At 41.4% G+C, this 24,092-nt stretch overlaps 2 protein-coding genes across 6 annotated transcripts in view; one reads left to right on the forward strand and one right to left on the reverse strand.

Moving 5' to 3' along the window:
• Positions 1-9,761, forward strand: part of rubcn (rubicon autophagy regulator) — a 64,253-nt gene extending 54,492 nt beyond the window's left edge. For all 5 annotated transcript variants that reach the window (XM_048542061.2, XM_048542063.2, XM_048542065.2 and 2 more), the window contains 3 exons: positions 5,303-5,456; positions 6,256-6,349; positions 9,053-9,761. In XM_048542061.2, the coding sequence (XP_048398018.1) occupies positions 5,303-5,456; positions 6,256-6,349; positions 9,053-9,216 (412 nt within the window). In that variant the 3' untranslated portion in view covers positions 9,217-9,761. The remainder of the gene's footprint in view (positions 1-5,302; positions 5,457-6,255; positions 6,350-9,052) is intronic.
• The window catches only part of cpdp (CPD photolyase), a 33,168-nt gene continuing 18,407 nt past the window's right edge, over positions 9,332-24,092 (reverse strand). The window contains exons 7-10 of the mRNA XM_059651128.1: positions 20,414-20,566; positions 17,971-18,092; positions 13,912-14,071; positions 9,332-13,085 (exon numbers count right to left, since the gene is read on the reverse strand). Coding sequence (XP_059507111.1) covers positions 12,925-13,085; positions 13,912-14,071; positions 17,971-18,092; positions 20,414-20,566 — 596 coding nt within the window. The 3' untranslated portion in view covers positions 9,332-12,924. The remainder of the gene's footprint in view (positions 13,086-13,911; positions 14,072-17,970; positions 18,093-20,413; positions 20,567-24,092) is intronic.

Genomic DNA, 24,092 nt, shown 5'->3' on the forward strand with positions numbered 1-24,092 from the left:
TGGCATTCTCCACCATTGTTTGTTTTCAAAATATAAAAGTGCAAGTTGGAGAATTTTCAGTTTGAGAAGAGCCACTAGTGTGAGATGGTTGAAATTGTTAGTTCATAAACCCACAATGTGTCAGGTCTTGAGAGCAGAACTGAGGAAGAATCTCAGTGCTGAGCTAGGAGAAACCTGTGTGGGGGAGCTCACTGCAGGGGAGCAGTTAAGTTGCTAACATCCTTTGTTCTGGAAATCTACAATAGTAAGTGCTAATAAGTAAGGTTCTTTTTGGATTATGTTTTTATTGAGTGTGTCTCTTGATTTAAGCTTTAAAAATATAAAAATGCAGGTACTAAGCTCACCTGGAGCAGTGTCTTTAGAGCAGAGAGACTGGACTACTTGTGGGTCTGTAGATTAAGGTACAAAGAAGGCCTTCAGTGGAGTGATATGCTGTTCTAGGATGTGGGAGATTAGGGAGAGTTTCCACGTTAGTGACGATTATATCTGCAGGAAGTGTGATTGCGAATCCTGTTGCATCATGTGGATTGGCTCGAGCAGTAGCTCGAGGCAGTGAGGAATTTGTCGGAGCTTGGGGGTGAGATGGATGGCAGTTGCAGGGAGGGAGATAAATTGAATATACAGTCAGGTAAATGTGTGACCTCCCAGGAAATGTAGGAGAGGGAGGCAGGTAGTGCAGCAGTCTCCTGTGGCTATACCCACCTCAAACAAGTATGCTGTTTCGGAAATTGTAGGGCGTTGGATTCTCAGGGGAATGTAGCACTAACAACCAGGTTTCTGGCACTGAGACTGGCTGTGATGTAATGAAGTGTAATTACGGTTCCAAGTGATCAATTTTAATAGGAGACTCTCTGGTCAGGGTCAGACAGACATTTCTGTGGCTAACAGCAAGGCATCAGAATGGTGTGTTGCCTTCCTGGAGCCAGGATGAAGGATATCTTGGGTCGCAGAATATTCTTAAAGTGGAGAGAGACCAGCAGGAGGTTGTTGTACACCGTTGGAACTAATGTCATAGGAAGAGAAATGGATTCTGAGGAGAGAATATTGCAAGTTAGGCAGGAATTTAAAAAGGAGGTCCTTAAGGGGAGTAATATTTGGATTACTGCCCCTGTCACGAATAAATGAGGGTAGGAATAGGAGGAGAGAGCAGGTGAATGTGTGGCTGAGGAGATGGTGCAAGAGAGAAGGATTCACATTTTTGGATGATTGGAATCCCTTCTGGAGTTGAAGGGATGTCTGTAAGAAGGAAGGACTAATCATGAATGGGGAGGGGATTAATATACTGGTGGGGAGATCTGCCAGCGCTGCTAGGGAGGATTGAAACTATTTTGGAAGGGGTGGGGAGCGAGGGACGAAGTGAGAAAAGAAATCGGTCTGGTATAGTTGGGAAAAGGAGCAAGTCAAACTGTGCAGGTGGAAATAAAGCACAGAATGAGATGAATTGTCAAATTAAACTGCATTTATTTCAAAGCAAGAGGCTTAACAGATAAGGCAGATGAACCCAAGTCATGGTTGGGAACATGGGACTGGGATATCATAGCAATCAGAGACGTGGCTCGTGGATAGACAGGACTGGCAGCTTAATGTTCCAGGGTATAAATGTTAGCGGAAGGTGGACTGGAGAGGAGGGGAAGTAGTGGTTTTGATTACGGATAACATGATGGCTGTACTTGGATGATCCTGAGAATGTGTCCAGGGAAGTTATTTAGGTGGAACTGAGAAAGGGATGATCATCTCATTCGGATTGTACAATATTTGTAAGGAGACCTCAGTCATCTGTAAGAACAATAGTGTTTATGGTATGAGATTTTAACTTTCCACACATAGACTGGGACTGCCATAGTGCTAAGGGCCTGGGTGGAAATGAATTTGTTATGTGTGTACAAGAACATTTTCTTATTCAGTATGTGGATGTAACTATTAGAGAAGGTGCAAAATTTGACCTACTCTTAAGAAATAAGGCAGAGCAGGTGACTGAGGTGTCAGTGGGGGAGCACTTTTGGGGCCTGGGGCCAGGCCCCATAATTCAAGTAGCTTTAAAATAGTGATGGAACAGGATAGACTGGATCTAAAAGTTAAAGTTCTAATTTGGAGGAAGGCCAAATTTGATGGTGTTAGGCAAGAACTTTCAAAATTTAATTGGAGGTGGATGTTCACAGAGAAAGGAAGCTTTCAAAAATGAGAATGCAAGTCCAGAGACAGTGCCTTCCTATTGGAGTGAAAGACAAGACTGGCAGGTGTAGGTTTTGCTGGACGACTAGAGAAATTGAGGTTTTGGTTAAAAATTAGAAGCATATGTCGGGTATAGACAGCAGAGGCTGAGTGAATCCATAGAGTATAAAGGCAGTAGGAGTACACTTAAGAGGGAAATCAGGAGGGCAGAATGGGGGCATGAGAACTCTATTTGCCCAAGCTAAGGAGAATCCAAAGGGATTTTATTAATACAAATGAGGACAAAAGAATGACTAGGGAGAGAATAGAACCACGTAAAGATCAGCAAGGCCACCTATGTGTGGAACCGCAGAAAATGGGGGAGATGCTGATGAGTATTTTGCATCAGTGTTTACCAAGGAGAAGGATATGGTAGGTAGCGAACACAGGGAAATAAATAACAGCATCTTGTAAAATGCCCATATTACAGGGGAGGTGGTGCTGGTAGTCTTAAAATGAGCAAAGCTAGATAAATCCCTGGGACCTGATCAGGTGTACCCTGATCAGATGGACTTATTGCTGAGATATTTGTATCATACATAGCCACATGTGAGATACCAGAACACTAGAGTTTGACCACTGTGGTATCACTACTTAAGAATTGTAATAAAGAAAAGCCAAGGAGCTATAGACTTGAGTCTGATGTCGATGGTGGGCATGTTGTTGGAAGGAATCCTGAGGTACAGGATTTTATTAGTTTATAAATGATTTGGAAGTAAACATAAAAATGGTTAGTAAGTTTCTAGATGACACCAAAATTGGAGGTGTAGTGGATGGCGAAGAAGGTTACCTCAGAATACAATGGAACCTTGATTAGATGGGCCAATGGGCTGAGGAGCAGCAGATTGAGTTTAATTTGGATAAATGAAGTGCTGTATTTGGAAAGGAAAATCAGGGCAGGACTTACCTTTTAATAGGAAGGTCTTGGGAGTGTTGCTTAACAAAGAGACCTTGGAGTGCTGGTTTATAGTTCCTCAAAAGTGGAGTCGCAGGTAGATATCATAGTCAAGGAGGTTTTTGGTACACTTGTCTTTATTGGTTGGTGCATTGAGTATGGGAGTTGGAGGTCGTGGTTCAGCTGTACAGCACATAGGATAGGCTACTGTTGGAATACTGCATGTAATTCTGGTCTTTCTGATATGGGAAGGTATTGTGAAACTTTAAAGGGTTCAGAAAGATATACAAGGGTATTACTAGGGTTGGAGTGTTTGAGCTGTACGGCAAGGCTTTGAAAGATTGGGGCTATTTTCCCTGAAGTGTTGGAGGCTGAGGGTTGACCTTTATAGAGTGTTATAAAATTGTGAGGGACATGGATAGGATAAATAAACAGGCCTTTTCCTTGGGGTGGGGGGAGTCTAAAATTAGAGGGCATAGGTTTAAAGTGACAGGGGTAAGATTTAAAAGACTTTTAGGGAATTCTGGAGCTACACGCCCAGATCCCTCTCTGTTAATGCTCCTAAGGATTCTGCTGTTAACAGTATAATTCACACCTAAAGTTGATCCTTCAAAATGCATCACCTCTCATTTGTCCAGATTAAACTCCATCTGCCATTTGTGTCCAAGTTGCCAACTATCTGTGTCCTGTTCTATCCTTTCACAATTGTCAGCACTGTGAGCAATTCCACCATCTTCATATCATCTGCAATCTTGCTCATCAGACTGCCCACATTTACTTCCAGATCATTATATATACTACAAACAACAGAGGACCTCAGATTGATCCTTGTGGAACACCACTAGTTACTGCTGTCCATTTTGAAAAACACCTTTCCACTGCTACCCTCTGTCTCCTATGAGCTAGCCAGTTTTTTTGTCCATTTAGCCAGCCTACCTTGAATCCCATGTGATTTTCGGTTTTGTATCAATCTGTTGTGTGGGACTTTAACAAATGCCTTCAAGTCCGTATAAACTACATCCACAGCCCTTCCCTCATCAATTATCTTTGTGATGACTTCAAAAATTTTGATCACTTTGGTGAGACATGACTTTTCCCTGTGCAAAACCATGCTGCCTGTCGCTAACTAGTCCATTTTCTTCCAAATGTTTTTCTATCTTGTTGCTCGGTATCTTCTCCAAGAGCTTCCCCACCGCAGATGTCATATTTGCTGGCCTATAATTTCCTGGATTATCCCTACTTCCTTTCTTAAACAAGGGAACAACATTAGCTAATCTCTAATCCTTTGGAACCTCACCTATGGTCAAAGAGGATGTGCAGGTATCTGCTAATGCCCCAGCAAGTCCTTGCCTTGCCCCTCTCAGTAATGTGGGACAGATTCCATCTGGCCCTGGGGACTTGCCTACCTCAATACAATTTAGGGTACCCAAAACCACTACCTTTTAATATATGGACATTCTCTAGAATATTCACACATTCATCCCTGACCTCAACATCATTCATGTCCTCCTCAGTGAATACCGATACAAAGTACTTACTAAGGATCTCTCCCATTTCCTGTGGCTCCATGCATAAGTTCTTTTGTCCTTGAGGGGGCCTGCTCTTTCACTTGCTACCCTCTTTCTTATATGCATTTGTCTGGATGTGGGAGGTTATAGTTTGATTACTTTGGTCATGTGGAATAGGTAGAAAACTGTAGGAGAGACTTAAACAGGAAGCTATAATAGATGGATTTGGGTCTAGGAAATTATAACATTTGTAATGTTTTAAGTTGGAGCAGAATGCACACTTCTTCACCAGTGGACTAAATCAAGCTTCATTTCTCCATTACCCTTCATGTTTAAAGTGCTTTGTTGAGGATTGCACTAAGAATGAAGTATTGGAAGTTTTGCCACTTTAAGGATTTCATATTGAAGTTTTGCTCAAATCACAGTAATCATGTATATTTATGCACTTGCTGTTTAATTAAAATCTGTTCTTAATGCTATTTTAATAATTAAAAACTGCATCACTGATTATTAAACGGGAGGGAAATCATACTATTTGCTCAGTGAGTTATAATAACTCTCCTGAATTTGCCACTCTTTATTGTTGGGTCATGTCAAACATTTGGCAATGTCAAACATTTTTGTCAGTGCACTTAAGCTTTCTAATGTCAGTTGTGGGATATTGCCATGTCATGTGCTTCTTTTGTAGACTCTTGGATAGCTTTGACACAGAACCAGGTCACCTTACTGAGGATCTTCACTTGTATTCGCTAAATGATCTCACTGCTGTGAAGAAAGGGGAATTGGCTGGTAGGTTGAAAGAACTTGTGAAGATAGGAGCAGCACATGTGGAGAGCTGCATGGTATGTACAAAAGGAGCTTACATTCTGATCTTTAATATGAATAAGAAATGAGATGCATTGAAATTGTGCAGCATAAACGTACAACAGTAGTGCAAGTAAGGGTGTGATGCTTGTGGAAACATTCAATGTGGTTTTCCGTATGGCAGCTGAGTTCTAATTTATTCTGGTTTTTTTTGGTTGTTAGGATTATAATGCTCTCAAATGGGCTACTTTCTGACTGGGTTAATTTCTGTTGTTATTTTCATTTCTCTTTATTTTCCATTCTGTTCTTCATTTTGAGTAATCCTTCAGTTCTGAACAAGTTGAACTGTGACTTTCCAACAAATCCCATGCAGGCGAGAAGGTTTCATTGATAAACTAGGAAGGGTATATCAGCAATTCAGTTCAAAGCGGGCAAGATGTGCAAGATTTCTTGTGTATGAGAGATGGGTTTGTGCTGGAAAATGAATTTCTCCCATCACTTTGAAGTCTTGTGTGTTTTCTTTGAAGCATGGAGCTTATTTTGATGTAATCCAGGCTTCGTGCATGGGTTTATGATTTTTGTGCGACTTTCATTATTAATTACACTAGTAACATTCCTCTGGCGAAAGCTAGACTGACTGAACTGCTTTTTAAAGTGATAATGGGAACTGCAGATGAAGGGTCTAGGCCAGAAACGTCAGCTTTTGTGCTCCTGAGATGCTGCTGGGCCTGCTGTGTTCATCCAGCCTCACATTTCATTATCTTGCTTTTTAGGGTGAATTCTTATTGTACCGAAAGCATTTTTTTAAAAAACCCTAACTAACTTGTTTTCACTCAGCTTTGTCAGGCAAAAGGCTTCATATGTGAATTCTGTGGTGATGGCACTGATATCGTTTTTCCTTTTGAACTGCACAAATGTAAACGATGTGAAGGTGAGTATTTTTAAGTTGTATGAAGAAATGAGCCAAAAACAGACTGTTGTCGTAGTGTCTTCACATATCACTCCATTTTGGATGGTTTGCCATGCAGATTCTATTTATCTGATGTCCTATTTGTGCTGCAGTTGCTTGCTTTTGTGTAGCCCATGCAAAAATAAAATAAAATAAAATTGACTTAATTTTCCTGGCTTTAAAGTTTGAGAGGGCATGTTTACTTTGCAATTATTTTTTGGATCTGTAAATTACTTTACTTTTATTTTATTTCTTAAACTTCTTGAGAGAACCTTCCCACCTGCTCTCACTATCACCCAGTTATGCCACCTTCCATTTTTCCCTCCCTTTTTTTAAGTGTGTTGCTCCCAAATTTTTTTCTCCTCTATTCCTATTTCCTCATCTCCTGCATGCTTTCCTTTGTCAGAATATGTTGCACATTCCTAATTGCCCTTGAAAAGATAGTGAGCACCCACCTTAAGCTGCTGTGGTCAGTGTAGTTAAGGTATGTGCATGGTGCTGTCACAAAAGGGGGGGGGGAGGTCAGGCTTTTGACTGAGCATTAGTGAAGGATCAGAGATATAGTTCCAAGACCGCATGGTGTTTGACTTTGCGGAAATCTTGTAGGTTCCCATAAGCATTCTTGGCCTTGAAACTGTAGGTTGCAGACATTGACAGTTAGAAGGTCATATTGAAGGAGGCTTGACAAGTTGTTGCTGTTCATGTCGTAGTTCCTGCTGTGGTGAAGGAAGTGAGTGTTTGGTAGCGGTTGGGTTGTTGACCAGGTGGACTGCTTGTTAGAAATGATACTGAGCTGCTTAAGTGTTGTTGGAGCTGCACTAATCCAAGTTAGTAGAGAATGTTCTTTCACGTTCATGAGTTACACTTGTAGACAACGGACAAGGTCTGGGGAGTCAAAGGATAAGTTACTTCCTATGGAATTCCCAGCCCTAACATGCTGTTGCAACCACATTATGTACGTAGCTGGTCAAGACCAGTTTCACGTGGAGTCCCTAGAATGTTTCATGAGGGGATTCAGTGACTGTAGTGACCGAAGATCATGCAGAAGCAGCAGCTAGATTGTTGTTGGGGGTGAACATTAACCAGTACTTGTGTGGCATGAATGTTAGTTCTCACTTATCATTCTAATCCTAAATGTTAAGTAAATCTTATTTGAAATGGGCACTGATGCTTTGATGTGAGAGAATTTGGGAATAATGCTGAACATAGTCCAATCATCAGTGAACCTCCCAGTTTCTGCTTTGATCAGTCATGAATCAGCTGGACCCAATCTTATTTATGGTTGCTGGGGCCAACCTCTGCCCTGGCCACTTTCTCTCTTTCAAAATGTTTGTTTCAATCTTGTCCTAAATTGATTCAATGATGAGCTTTCAAATCCACATTCCTTAAAATACTGCCTATTTTGACCAGGAGCATTGTCTCCCTTCGCCCCTGGTGTGCTGTAATGCTAATATGCGTTTTTATAACGCTAAAGCTCCTTGACATGTTCACCATCTTAAAGGAGCTTTATAAATTGCCAATTCTATTTTGGAAGCTGGGATACTTTGTCTTGTAGAAATCTGCAATTCCAATTCATTCTTAGACTTTGGGGTTTATACTCTGTATCATTGCAGCATTTATAACTTTATATTATTGAACTGTTAACATGTAAGCTCATTTATGAATGTCGGTTTTCAAGGATTGCAATTTCCCTCCCCGCCCCACAGTGGTCAAAAACACCCTTGACCGCATCTCCGCCCTCACACCACCTCCCTGCAATAACGACGACGACCGAACTCCACTTGTCCTCACGTATCGGTTCATCTGGATTCAACGTATCATTTTCTCCCACCTGCAATCTGACCCCACTACCAAGGATATATTTCCTTCCCTACCCTAACTGCCTTCCGGAGGGACTGCTCTGTCTGCGATTCTCTCGTCCACTCCACACTCCCCACGAGTCCCACCACACCCGGCACCTTTCCCTGCAACCACAGGAGTGCTACACCTGCCCCTACACCTCCACCCTCACCTTCATCCCAGGTCCCAAGAAAACCTTCCACATTAAACAGATGTTCATCTGCACATCTGCTAATGTGGTATACTGTATTCACTGTTCCCTTTGTGGCCTCCTGTACATCGGGAAAACCAAGCAGAGGCTTGGAGACCGCTTTTTGGAGCACCTGCACTCGCTTCATGACAACTGACAACACCTCCCAGTCGTGAACCACTTCAGCTCTCCTTCCTGCTCCTTGGACGACACGTCCATCATGAGCCGCCTGCAGTGTCACAACAGTGCCACCCGAAAACTAGAGGAACTGCACTACCTATTCTGCTTGCAAACCCTCCAACCCAATGGTCTCAATGTGGACTTTGCAAGCTTCAAAATCTCCTCACCCCGACCTCATCCCAAGACCAGCACCCCTTCTTGTCCCTGCCTCCTTGACCTGTCCGTCTTCTCTCCATCTATCTGGTCCACTATCCACTTTTTATCATCGCGTCCCCATCTCTCCATTTATTTCAGAGCTCCCTTTCCCTCCCCCATTTCTGAAGAAGGGTCCAGACCCAAAACATCAGCTTTCCTGCTCCTCTGATGCTACCTGGCCTATGTTCATCCAGCTCCACACCTTGTTATGTATGTATGTATGAATGAATGTGTTGAACTGCTGTTGTAAAATATTAAAGCACTTTATTTTTTCTCTGCAGAATGTAAAGCGTGTTATCATAAGTCCTGCTTTAAATCAGATCAGTGTCCCCGCTGTGACCGGTTACAGGCACGTAAAGAACTCCTTGCCAAACAGACCATAGAATTCTATTTGGAGTCAGAAGATGAAGAGGAATCGAGTTCACAGAGTACAAGTTGTGATTGAGCAGGAAGACAGCAAACATTAACAAAACTACTTGAAAGTTTGAATTGAAGCAGTGTTGAATTCATGCACTTTTTATTAGACTTGGCGCCATAGGCTTCACCTATACTAAAGTTATAATGAAAATGCTATTTATTGCCTTCCAGGAATGTAAACTTTAGTGATGGTGTGCTATTGATCTAATTGTTAACGATGTACATTTGTCCCTGATGCTGAACATTTCTTATTTACATGTTTTTAGGTGTATTAAGTGTTTTTGCATGAATGTTTAAAGGCTGTTTTTGAAAGGAGGAGACAATTAAATCCTGAGCAGTTCTGGTATTCTGTGTATCATACAACAAGTTGCATTTCAAGATTAGCTGATATTCTTGCCAGAATGAGGGAGCTTTCAGTCGGCTGAGTAGTTATTCTTGTCATTCATCTGCTTTCATCCATTTTCTTTCCGTTTTGGCTGAAGGCACATACATGGAGCTGTTGAAGATGTACTTAATCTATGTAAACAAAAGTTCTCATCCCTGGTATTGTAATAAAATTTCCTATGGCATTGATGCCTGTTTAGTGTTGCAGTGTTCTTATTTGGTATTAATTTAGGAATTGATACAGAAACATTGGATGATGCCAAAGACAGTCTTTAATTTTATAACCTTTAAATTGATGTTTGTGGATACTGAAGGTTTGCATCCATTAACAGAACCTTTGAATTCCAGCGATCTCCACCTAATATCCCTATTTCAGTACTGGTGGTATACTGATGCCTCTGAGCTAGAAGATCAGGGGTCAAGTCCTACCTACCCCAGAGGTCTGTTGCAATATGTCCGAACATGATTGAAAATAATGAGCATTTCTCATTTCATACAGAAAACTGTATAGGGCAGTCGTGTAGTTCACAGATAAAGGAGCTCAGATGATATGTTAATGTGAAGCCTGAACTTTTTGACTGAATCATTGTTGAATGATCTAGTGCTCTTTAACTTTAATCTCTACAGTTTCTGTCCAGTGCAGGATCTAGGTTGCTGTGGTGTTCTCTTGGTTGGTATATTACAAAATATTTTTAATCCTCCACATAACAATTTGTTTCATTAGCCATTTTATGATGGAAGTGTAATTTCTATGAATTGGAATTTACTTGGAAATAATAGAGAAAGTGTAATCAAAAACAGTTATTTAATGATTAAAATAGTAACAGACAAATCCAACCCTGCATTCAGGCAGCAACGGTTTAGAGCACTCAGTTGGAGTTATAACATTCAAGAGTAAAATCTATAGACACTTTCTACTTTCCAGGGGAACATTTTTTATTTGTTGGGAGATGAAATGCTATTAACTGATCAGTCTTCTCATGTTTTCTTTTGCCATTGGTGTATTTCAAAATTACACAGGAAATTTTAGCTCAGCACTATGGCCCAGGTCTGGGTAATGAACATTTGATTTCTGGTGGCTTTCAATTATGTTTTTGTAAGTTTTTTTGTTCAGAATTTCAAAATGAAAGAATCAGAATTACAGGAATTTTGTCTTGTTCTGTATTTATTTTTGTAATTTAAGTGAATAAAACATGCAGACATGTAGTTTTGTCAATAAGCCAGAAGTATTCTCTCAGCACATCATGAATTTGAGCCCTGTCAATCACTAATATTGTACTGTATATATGGCAGTATTAATACATTTAGTGCGTCAATCCTGCTTGAACTCCTTGACTCCTGACTTAAACTTAGCTTTTATTTTGAACAATTGCAGGTTTTTAACTGTTTTATCCTTCCTTAATTTTGAATAGCAAAAGTTGAACGACAAAATTTTGTTCAAAGCTGCAAAGCAAAGTACTGACATTTAATATTAAAATTGAAAATATTATGGAAGTGTAAATTTGTAAACTGAGCTATTCAGATTTTTCTTGGTCTACCTTCAAGGAGTAATTTCTTCTGAGGTTTGTGTCTGTATGGAACTCCATGCCACAGAGAACTGTGGGGTCATTTTGTACATCTAAAGTGGAGATCTATTTTTGATCAGTTGGAGAAAGGATAGGAGACGATGTGAGGAGTGTGGATGAGTTGAACTGAAGGGTCTATTTCTGTAATGTATGACTCCATGATCCTACTGAATGTTGGAAAAGGCACAAGGAGCTTGAATGGTCTACTCCTGTTCATATTTCTTATGGTCTTTACCACTAAATTCCCTCTTAATTCTTAGGGCAAATTCACCTTTTAGCACAAAAAACTTAAGATCCATTTCTGTTCAGCAAGCAGGATAATTATTTTAGCTTAAGTATCATAGGATTGTCATTCACCCACCTAATTTGTTTATAAAGTCAGAAGTCACACAACACCATGTTATAGTCCAGAAGATTTGTTTGAAATCACAAGCTTTCAGAGTGCTGCTTCTTTTGAAGGTGAAGGAACTTCTCAGAGCAGCACTCCAAAAGCTTGTGGTTTCAAATAAATCTGTTGGATCAGGACTTGGTGTTGAGAGACTTCTGACTTTGTCCAACACCAACACCTCCTCAAATTTGTTTATGTACTAGCTTTAACATAGCAAAATGTTCCAGGGCACTTCATAGAAATATTAAAATTTGACAACAGGACACAAAAGGGGCTTTTTATGTAAATGATCGAAAGCCTGGCAGAGAGATTTTAAGGGAGAAAGAAGGTTTGACTGGCAGTAAAATTGGCAATGCTAAGGATTACACGTTTTGGAGGAGTCCAGATTTCTAATTGCATTAAGACTGGAAATAATTACATGTGCGAAAAGTTGAGGCTACAAGGAATTTGAAAAGAACTTTAAAGCTGAGGTGTTGTTTAATTGGAGTATAATTTAGATTAGTAAGCACAGGGTGACGGATGAACAAGACTCAGACACAGAACTTACAAGTAAAAGATCAAAGGGTCACAATGAATGTTTGATGTTTTACTTACATTCTGTGTCTGATAATACCGTTGTCACTAACACCTGAAGAAGGACTCAAGCTCTGAAAGCTTGTGTTTTCAAATAAAACCGATGGACGATAACCTGCTGTCATGTGAATACTGACCTTGTCAACCAGCAATGGACAGCAGGAGCCCTTAGATGGAATACTTCAATAGTTACAGTGGAAGATGTTCTAAATAAGTTGCTTCTATGTATTGTAATGCAGTATCATAATTTAGGAGCAATTAAATTTGAAGAAAGCTCCGAGAGTCAAAAATTGGCAATGGTTAACCGTAAAAAGAAATTCTGGTATATTGCTCTGTTGCCTTTGTAGATCCATGAGTTTCATTCAAACGTTAAACAAATCAGAATAAGAGGACAACAAAGTGTGGAGCTGCATGAACACAGCAGACCAAGCAGCATCTTAGATCAAAAGAGATAGGAGTGGAAGTAAGGCCATTTGGCCCAGTTTAGGAGCACAAAAGCTGACCTAGATGAAGGGTCTAGGCCTGAAACGTCAGCTTTTGTGCTCCTAAGGTGCTGCTGGGCCTGCTGTGTTCTTCCAGGTCCACATTTTGTTATCTCGGACTATCCAGCACTTGCAGTTCCCATTATCTCTAATGTACGGCGGGATACATGATACAATGTTCGTGCTGAGAGTGTGTGTGTGAGTACTTGAATGGGCTTTTCTTGTTTTGCATTTTAAGGCTATCTTTCAAAATCTATCTCCCAGGCCCCCATACTTGCCCTGCATTTCAGATTTAAGGAACAAACGCTTCGTAAATTCAATTTTATGAATGGATGTACACCAATCTACAATGGATTTGTAAACTTCTTGTAGTTGTATCTTTTTTCAAACTGGCCAACGTCAAATTTCCTCTTACAGCCATTATAATTCATGTAGCGAATCTTGCCAAAGATTGGTCGCTCTTTCCAGCCTTGGTCGTGGATTCCACAGATTGACCACATGCAACCTACAAGAGAAAATGCTGATCAGAAATGAACAGTAAATACGTGCCAGACTGCAAAATGTTGGTTCATCAGGAAATTGCATTTTTTGGTATTATTTGTTGTTGGCAATTGTCCAAAATTTCAATGATGAAATTGTGTAATATTTCACATGCTGTCAAACTGAAACAGGCTGACTATATTTCGGTCAGAAATTAAAGAGGATGAGTTAGCAATGCAATATAGATGCAGCATTACCAGCAGAGTCAGATTTTAAACGAGAACCTGTTCCTGCTGTCCTTGTACCTTATTTTCATGCCATTGAAACTTATGAAATCAGATGGGAAAGCAGCATTTCCTTGGTTACACTTTGTCATAATTACAAAAATGAAATGCACTGTTTCAGATATTAGAAATTTGATTATTTCTTCCTACATCTGGCATAAATGTTGGTGTAGCTTGGATTGGGTAAATGTAGTCAGGAGCAGATTTTAATTGTGTGGGATGACTTTGCCATTTTTAGGTTATGCTCTATGTGTCAAAATGAATTTGTTTACTTTTTGTTTTTACTTCACAACACACTAAGCAGCGCTTGAAAATATCAGGTGATTTTCCAATCCACTAAGAGATTCCACAAATTGGCAGAGATTCCTTTTTTGCAATCTTAATGTGAGGGACAGAGGTATTGAAGAACAGAAGGCAATGAAATAACACAGCATTAAAAGGGGTTAAAGGAACTGCAAATGGTCGACTCATTTATTTTTAAGAGTTATGTACTAATATTTTATGTAGAGGCATAAGGTACGTATGCACACCTGTTTTAGATAAATATAAAAACAAATTTGTGCTTACCTACATATCCATTTGGATCTCTGCCATCCAGTTCATAGCGATCATTCAGGTAGATGGAGAACTGTAAGGCTTCTTCAGGTGATGCAGTCCACTCTAGAATCTTTTTAGCCCAGTACATTCGAAGAAAACCATGCATCTTCCCCTCATGGATCATCTGAAGCTATAGTAAATAACAAATGTTGCCGATGAAGGTGCTGCACTTTACAAGAAAGGCAGCTAGGGGCAGGTAGGTGGAATAGGACTGCATGCTAATTCTGTGCAAAAGAATCGAGGTGGTTTGAATGACTTTCCCCATTTATCAATATCCTGTAACAGTGCAATCTCTCAAATTTCTAGAACTAGTGAATATTAAAGTCTCGTTTTCAACGAGATTCATAAACACCACTATCTCAACATTAAATGTTCATTTGTGTCTTACTTATTCATAAGAAGTGGACATTACAGGTCAGGTCAGCACTGATTGCTTGCGGCTAATCGCCCTTGGTAAGGTTGTGATCCACCTGCTTGAACTTCTGCAGTCCACCTGAATTTTGGCTCAACGACAGTGAAATAAAGGTAGTATAGGACAGCTTGTGGCTTGAAGCAGATTTCCAGTAATGGTGTTCCCAAACATCTGCTGACCTAGATCCTTTTAAATAGTAAATATAGCAGATTTGGAAGGTGTTGTTGAAGGAGCCTTAGTGAGTTGCTGCAGTGTATCTTGTAGATGGGACACAGTGCTGTTAGTGAGCATCTGTGTTGAAGATAGTTAGTTAGTGAATGTGGTGCCAGTCAAGCAGGCTGCTTCATCCTGGATTGCGTCAAGCTTCTTGAGCGTTGTTGGAGCTGCATATATTCAGGCAAGTGGATTGTATTTCATCACCCTCCAATTTGTGCCTTTTATAGCTAATTGACAGGCTTTGGGGAATTGGGAGGTGATGAATTACTCACTGCAGAAGCCCCAGCTTCTAATCTGATCTTGTATCAACAGTATTTAGTTCTAGAAAGTTCAGTTTCTGCTCAGTGATAACTCCCCAGGTGAATAGTGGGGGATTTAGTTGATGTTGATGCAACTAGAACGTCAAGCTCAGACGGTTACATGCTGTTAACAAAAAGCAAAGAAATGTGGATGCTGGAAATCTGAAATAAAAACAGAAGTAGCTAGAGAAACTCAGCAGGTCTGATAGCATTTGTGGAGAGATAACAGTCAATGTTTTGGGTCCAGTGACCTTTCTGCACAGGTGAATTCTCCAGCTATTTCTATTTTGGTTATATTCCCTTGTTGGAAATGGTCAGTATCTGGCATTTATGTGGTATGAGTTTTACTTGCCATCTGTCAGCCATTGTTGGCCTCATTTTGGCCTCACACAACAACACCTGCACAGAGGCTGCATCAATACCTGAGAAGTTGCAATTAAACATAGAAAATTACAGCACAGGAACAGGCCCTTCAGCCCTCCAAGTCTGCATCGACATGCTGCCCGTCACAACTGAAACCCACTACCCTTCCATGGACTGTATCATTCTATTCCCACCATATTTGTCAAGATATCCTTTAAACGTCACGATAGTATCTGCTTCCATTACCTCCCCTGGCAGCGACTTCCAAGCACCCACCACCCTCTGTTTAAATAAAAAAACTTGCCTTATATATCACCTTTAAACATTGCCCCTCGTACCTTAAACCCATGGTCCCTCGTAACTGACTCTTACATCTTTGGAAAAAGCTTCTGGACTGTCCACTCTGTCCATGCCCTTCATAATTGTGTAGACTTCTATCAGGTTGCCCCTCAACCTCTGTCATTCCAGTGAGAACAACCCAAGTTTCACCAACCTCTCCTCATTGCTAATGCCCTCCATCCCAGGCGACATTCTGGTAAATCTTTTCTGTGCCCTCTCCAAAGCCACCCCATCCTCCTGGTGGCGTGGCAACCAGAATTGGACACACTCTACCAGATGTGGACTAACTAAGGTTCTATAAAGCTGCAATAGTACCAGCCAATTTTTAAACTCAATGCCCCGCCAATGAAGGCAAGCATGCGCTATGCCTTGTTGACTACCTTCTCCACCTGCATTGCCAATTTCAGTGACCTGTGTACTTGTACACCCAAATCAGTACTTTTAAGGGGTTCTGCCATTTACTGTATATTTCCCATCTGGATTAGACTGTCCAAAGTGCATTACTTCACATTTTTCTGGACTAAATTTCATCTGCCATCTCTCTGCCCAAGTCACCAACTGATCCAAATCCAGCTGTATCATCCGACGGTCCACATCACTATCCACAATTCCACCAACCTTTGTATCATTGGCAAACTTACTAATCAGATCAGTTACATTTTCCTTCAAATCATTTACAGATATATATTACAAAACAGCCAAGATCCCAACACTGATCACGGAGGAACGCCACTAGTAACAGCCCTCCATTCAGAAACAAACACTTTCACTGCTACCCTCTGTCTCCTATGGCCGAGCCAGTTTTTTATGCATCTTGCAAGCTCACCTCTGACCCTGTGCGACTTTACCTCCTGTATCAGCTTTCTATGAGGGACCTCGTCAATGGCTTTACTGAAGTCCGTGTAGACAACATAATCCATTTCCTGAGCCTCATCAATCATTTTTATCACTTCCTCGGAGTTTGCACATTCTCCCCGTGTCTGCGTCGGTTTCCTCCGGTTGCTCCAGTTTCCTCCCACAGTCCAAAGATGTGCAGGCTAGGTGGACTGGCCACGCTAAATTGCCTGTAGTGTTCTGGGATGTGTAGATTAGGTGGTTTTGGGGAATGGGTCTGGGTGGGCTTCTCTGAGGGTTGGTGTGGACTTGTTGTGGACCCAAAAGGGCCTGTTTCCACACTGCAGGGATTCTATTAAAAAATATAAATACTTTGCTGGGATGTTATTGGGGTTTACAACCTTTCTAGATTCCCATGTCTTCAGTTGTTTCTTGCTGCATGTGGAGTGGATCAAATTGAATAAAGACTAGTATCTGTGATGCTGCAGCTCTCAGGAAAAAAACCTGAAGATGGATCATCCACTTGGCAGTTCTGCCTGAAGATGGATGCAAATGTTTCAGTATTTTCCTTTGCATTGATATTCTAAGCTCTCCCATCACCAAAGATGGACTTAGATTGTTTAATTGTTCACCATCATTCACAACTGGATACAGAAAGACTGCAGTGTTTAGATCTGATTGTTGGTAGTGGGATTGCTTCGACCTGTCTACTGCATATTGTTTCAGCTGTAGGCAAGTATTCGGTGCTGTAGGTTTACCTGGGATATCTCATTTTTAGACATATGTGGTCCTGTTTCTGGCATGCCGTCCTGTTCGCAATCAGTCAGGGTTGACCCTCAGCTTGATTGTAATGGTAGAGTGGGGGATATGCTAGGATACCATCCCAGCTTATGACAGAGTCAAATTCTGTTGCTACTGTTGGCCTACAGCACTTCATGGGTGCCCAGTTTTGTGTTGCTAGATTTGTTCAAACTCTAACCCGTTTAATAGTCATGTCACATAATACAATGAAGAGTATCCTCTTGAGCAAATAGGACTTTGAATCTATTGACAGTATGTGGTTGTCACTATAACTAAAACTATCATGGATGGATTCATCTCATATGCAGACGGATGAGGATGACATTAATCAAGTTTCTCTTTCTTATTTGTTCTCTCACCACCTGCTGCTGACCACTCTAGCAGCTGCATCCTTTAGTACTAAGCTAGTTCGAGTAGAGCTCCTAATCATCTGCTACTTCAATTAATCATTCCCCTGATTAGACACTGCTCTTGTTTTCTCCAGGGGATTTCGGAACAACTTTAAAAGAAATTTCCAGGTAACTCCTATATAGGTCAGCATCTAGGGACTTCTGTGAGCTTACCGACGTGTATCTCACTTGTATATCCAGTTTCTAGTGATCTGGCCATTTACAACTTTCCCATTTATGGAAGAAATTTGCCTCATAATGCAAGTCATGAATGTTAAAATGTAAACTGCCCATAGGTAAAACTGTTGGGCTTGGAAGAATTTGTAACCCAACTAAAGAAAAATTTACAGGAACCATTGCTAGTGTTTGTACGTACCTGTGCTGCATTCCACAAAGAATCATGTGTTCTCCCATCTTCCAGTTCTTTCAGCGTATAAACATATGGCCGTTTGTCTTTGCTATGCATTTGCAATGTTTTCTGTGCCCAATCAGAAGCACCTGTAAGAAACAGATTCCCCAGGGTAACCAAGGATCCGCTTTAACTATCTGCAATGTTGTTTTTCTAAAAACAGTTCTCACATCTCCTCTTTCCTTTGCCAATCATCTTCATTCCCAAGAATCAGTTGATATTCAATTTCTTAAAAAATAACAGAATGCATTTTAAATGTATAATGATGATGGCTTCGCATTTAATTTTTTTCTAGTGCTGATTTTGAAGGATATGTAAATTTTTTTCAACTTTTTTAAAAAAAGGCATATTGGATCTTTTTCCTTTTAACAAGACATCTCTTAGAAGTGACATGGTTCCAGGTAGTTGCCTTGTCTTTGTCTGAACATGCTTTAGTGAAAACACTTTTTTTTTTAAGATGACTCAGGTTTAAGGCTGTTCTGTTTGAAGGCTTGGAGACAGCATTTGGATTTTCAATTGGTTGGGCAGGGTAATGTCTGACAAATACCAAGCTGTTCAGCTTGTATACAGTATGGAGCTGAAGGAACACAATAGGCCAAGCAGCAGAGGAGCTGGAAAGCTGAGGAAGTGTCCCGACCCAAAACATCAGCTTTCCTGCTCCTCTGATGCTGCCTGGCCGGCTGTGTTCCTCCAGCTCCACACTGTGTGATCGCTGACTCCAGCATTGGCAGTTCTTACCATCTCTGTTCAGCTTGTATCTCCTGTTTCTGAAGCACCTTCGTTGCGAATCCAGTGTGAAACCTGATTGCCCTTTTGAAGAGTGACTGCAAGACTTCCACTGCTGTGTTTCCTCAGCAACAGTTGCCATGATGCCAGAGATGAATGTTTGCTGACACTCATGTACACATGACAGAATGTTTGACTGACCACCATCTGAACATTCCATACCTGGTCCCATATTAGCCGGTGTGTTTTCCCAAAGTGAATCTCTGCAAAGAATAATCCATTTTATCTCTCTACTTGGTGTGTGTGTGCGTTTATCTGTGTGTCACTGGAATTATTCAGAGGAATGAACATTTATATTTTCATATTAAAAAGTATGAACTAGTTTGGCATTTTTAGATATGTTTTTGTATTTAGTAATGAAATTTGGTTTATGGATCTTTCAAGTCTAAAAGAAAGAGAGGGCATACGATTCGCTATGTCTGGAACTTGGCAACACCATTAAATTTATGTTGTGACCCTGGAGTTGTGGAGCTAGAGAAAGCCAGCGCAATCCTCCCATCTTGGTCACAACAAATGGAAATTAATTTCTCAAAACTCGCTATTAATTTTACAGTTTAAAAAAAAGTGTCAATTTTAACCAGGACATAAATTATGATGCTGCTGATTTATTCACTATCTGCAAGTGAACAGGAGGAAACTGTTTTTCTCAAGGATAAGAAAAGAATCGGAGAACTAAGTGTCACTTTCTGGCAAGAGATGAAAAAACTGCAGATGCCAGAGTCCAAGACAGACAAACGGGAAGCTGGAAAAACACAGCAGGCCTGGCAGCATCTGGAGGAAAGCAGCAGCCAACGTTTCGGGTGTTACCGTTCTTCAGTCCTGTTAATTAGGCTCCAGCCCTGAAGAAGGGTTAACACCCGAAACGTTGACTGCTCCTTTCCTCCAGATGCTGCCTGGCCTGCTGTGTTCTTTCAGCCTCCTGTCTGTCACTATCTGGCACTTGTCCAAGTGTGGAGGAAAACGATCCCATGCGGTCTCAGTGTAGGAGAGGCACCGGTGGAGACTGGGTCAGGAGGAGACCGCAGATACCTTTTGGGAGCCTGGAGGAGCATTCTCCTGTTCCTACAAAAACAAAGTGTTTAAAATCCAACTCTTGTGGTCTTTTCTTACGATCGTATCCTGAGGTGGTTTATGCGGCAGGGAAGCTGTGGCAGATGCCTTGCTCAGGTTGCCTAGTGAAAATGTTACATTACATCAAATAGACGCTAATTAACATTTCTAAAAGTTGAACCTTGGTTAAAATTTAGTCTATTATGCTCACCCATCTATACTGAGGCTTAAGTAAAAATTATACGACAAGATTTCATCCACAAAGCTGTTTAAGTGCTCTGAATAATTATAACTGCTCATCTGGACAATTGCTGCGGGGAAGATGGGGGTTAAAGATTACACAAGTCAGCATCCTTTATTACTGGTAGTGCACTGTAGCAAATCAACGAAGGGAGAGGATACATTATGTTCAATTCCAAAGAGCTGCTAGATTAAGATTTTTGATTTCTTATTTAGCCAAATTGAATATGATAATTAAAAAGTGTCTTGTGAAACTTAAACAGCACAAAGGCTAGCATTCAGCGAGAACACATCATTCATACTTGAGTTAAAATGGAACAAAGTTACTCCTCACCTGCAATCTTGTCATATTGTTTATTGTAAAAACAAAAGTTGTCTGCCAGCTCCCGTCGTACTACAGCTTCTTCAATATAACCATCCACACTGTCCTTGAACTTGTTGCGGTATTTCCTTATCTCCAGAACTGCTCTTTGTACTGAAACCTGACCTGCAAAAAGAGTATGAGATACCCTCAGAATCATCAAAGCTTTTATTTCAGAACTGGCACTCAGTTTGATAAACCAATATTAATTGCCAATTCAAAACTTGAAGTTTCTAACAATCTTATTTCTTTGCATTTTCCCTGCATACCATCTCTATTTTATTGATATCATTCTAATTCAAACACATATATTTATGGTCCATACTCACTGTCCTATCTATATAGCTATATTCTGTTTAATTCCAACTATCATGTTTCACAATTTATGATTGTTTTCCCTGGGATAAAATATAACAAACATTAAAAATAATGCTAAATTAATTTGCCATGGGTCTAATTTAATTGGCGGATGAGAAATATGCACTAAAGCTACATGGACTCCTGAATAAAGTTTACACATTGTCCCTGAGAGTTGTTGTCAAGCAAGGGAGAATAAAAACCAACATCTTCAGATTGGTTTACTGCAACATATGATAATGAAGAAAAAGAGAAGCGAGATTGCGGGGATTTAAGATAGTTGACTTAGCCTGGAGACAGCAGACCAGCGTCAGTAATGAAGCTAACAACGATTAGTTAAGTGAGGCAAATATCAGGATAGTATGGTGCTTAAATGTTATGCTTCTTATTCATAAAGTAGGATCGGATATCAGGAAGATTATGTTCAGATTTAATTAGTGTTTTTATTCTGCATCTAAAACAAAGCAGTTTTATAATTTGTATATGCTGTCTTCTCACTGAGGTAATACCAGTCCATCGATTTAAACAAAATGGAATGCAGCAAGGCCAACTGCAAAAGAAACCAAAACAGAAATTACTGAAAAAATTCAGCAGGTCTGGCAGCATCTGTGGAGAGAAATCATAGTTAATGTTTCGGGTAGGGTGACCCTATCCCAGAACTAACGGTAACTAGGAAAATGTCAGTTTATATGCACAAGATAGAGTGGTGGTGATGGTGTGGTGGAGTAAACCGTAGGTGAGGATAAAGCCCAACAGAGAGAACAGTTGGACAAGGCAGTTGATAAAAATTTGGCCAGAAGGGTGAATAGCTGTTAATGTCTACCAATAGATAATATGTAATTGCAGACTATGAGATAACAAGGCCTGGTGTGTGGGATAAGGGGCAAAGACATGGGAGAATTAAGGCCCTAAAATCATTGAATTCGATATTGAGTCTGGAGGGCTAAAGGGTTCCCAAGCAGAAAATGAGGCGTTGTTCTTCAGCTTGTGCTGAGCTTCGCCGGAGCACTGCAACAAGCAAGAGACAGAGATGCTGGCCAGGGAGCAGGGTGATATGTTAAAGTGGCAGGTAACTGGAAGCTCAGGGCCTTTTCTGCAGAACATGTATGTTCTACCTACAAAGTGGTCATCCAGTCTCCGCTTCATTTCCCCAGTAAAGAGGAGACCACATTGTGAGCAGCGAATGCAGTTGCCTAGATTCTGGGAAGTGCAGGAAAAATGTTGTTTCACCTAAAAGGTATGTTTGGGCCCTTGGATACTGAGAGGAGAGGAGGTAAATGGGCAGGTGTTACATCTTCAGCGATTGCAAGGCAAGGTGCTGTGGAGCTCTGGGTGGGTGTTGGGAGTGAAGGAAATGTAGAGTGGGGTGTCCCAGAGGGAATGGTCTCTGCGGAAGGTGGACAAGGGACGGGACAGGAATGTGTGTCTGGTGGGGGCATCTCACTGGAGGTGGCAGAAATGGCTGGCGTCGGAGGATTTATAGTGGATATTAGTGGCCAGTCTATCCCCAGAAATGGAAACAAAGATGTCTAGGAAGGGAGGGGAGGAGTCAGAAATAGGCCAGGTGAAAGTGAAGGCAGGAAATTGGAAATAAAATTCAATGAACATATTTACATTCTTGCTTAAATGAGGTAACTAAATGTGTACGGTATTCCAGATGCAGTTTCCTGTATATTACTTTCACATTCAATTCTCCTTGTGATAAATGGTAACATTCTCCTTGCTTTCCTACTTACTTGCAGTCCCTGCACATTAACCTTTTTGTGAGTTCTGTAAGCTCTCACCATTTGTATTATATGCCACTTTTTTATTCTTCCTGCCAAAATGGATGATTTCACATTTTCTGACATGATGCTCCATTTTCCACATCTTTTCCCACTCTAATCTGTATCTCTTCACAATTTAATTTCCTACTTCTCTTTGTGTCATCAGCAAATCTGACAATCAGATCTTCTGACCCTTTGTCTAACCATTGATGGAAATCGCAAGCAGTTCAGGATCTAGCAATGAGGCCTGTGACATGCCACAAGTGACACCTTGTCAAACTGAAAAAGACCAGTTTATGCCTAATCTCTAGTTCCTGAGCGCCAGCCAATCTTCTGCCAATACCAATACGGTACCCTGCACAATATGGACTTTTATCTCCCACGATAATCTTAGATGTGGTACCCTATCAAACGTCTATAGGAAATCTAAGTATTTTTCCCCCCGCAGTGGTCGAAAACGCCCTTGACCGCGTCCCCCACATTTCCCGCAACACATCCCTCACACCCCGCCCCCGCCACAACCGCCCAAAGAGGATCCCCCTTGTTCTCACACACCACCCCACCAACCTCCGGATACAACGCATCATCCTCCGACACTTCCGCCATCTACAATCCGACCCCACCACCCAAGACATTTTTCCATCCCCGCCCTTGTCTGCTTTCCGGAGAGACCACTCTCTCCGTGACTCCCTTGTTCGCTCCACACTGCCCTCCAACCCCACCACACCCGGCACCTTCCCCTGCAACCGCAGGAAATGCTACACTTGCCCCCATACCTCCTCCCTCACCCCTATCCCAGGCCCCAAGATGACTTTCCACATTAAGCAGAGGTTCACCTGCACATCTGCCAATGTGGTATACTGCATCCACTGTACCCGGTGTGGCTTCCTCTACATTGGGGAAACCAAGCGGAGGCTTGGGGACCGCTTTGCAGAACATCTCCGCTCGGTTCGCAATAAACAACTGCACCTCCCAGTCGCAAACCATTTCCACTCCCCCTCCCATTCTTTAGATGACATGTCCATCATGGGTGTTCTGCAGTGCCACAAGGATGCCACCCGAAGGTTTGCGGAACAGCAATTCATATTCCGCTTGGGAACACTACAGCCCAATGGTATCAATGTGGACTTCACCAGCTTCAAAATCTCCCCTTCCTCCACCGCATCCCAAAACCAGCCTAGTTCGTCCCCTCCCCCCACTGCACCACACAACCAGCCCAGCTCTTCCCCTCCACCCACTGCATCCCAAAACCAGTCCAAGCTGTCTCTGCCTCCCTAACCTGTTCTTCCTCTCACCCATCCCTTCCTCCCACCCCAAGCCACACCTCCATCTCCTACCTACTAACCTCATCCCACGTCCTTGACCTGTCCATCTTCCCTGGACTGTCCTATCCCCTCCCTACCTCCCCACCTATACTCTCCTCTCTACCTATCTTCTTTTCTCTCCATCTTCGGTCCACCTCCCCCTCTCTCCCTATTTATTCCAGAACCAGAACCAGAACCCCATCCCCCTCTCTGATGAAGGGTCTA

Source organism: Stegostoma tigrinum, chromosome 14 (genome assembly GCF_030684315.1).
Source record: "Stegostoma tigrinum isolate sSteTig4 chromosome 14, sSteTig4.hap1, whole genome shotgun sequence".
In the NCBI taxonomy this organism is placed as follows: Eukaryota; Metazoa; Chordata; class Chondrichthyes; order Orectolobiformes; family Stegostomatidae; genus Stegostoma; species Stegostoma tigrinum.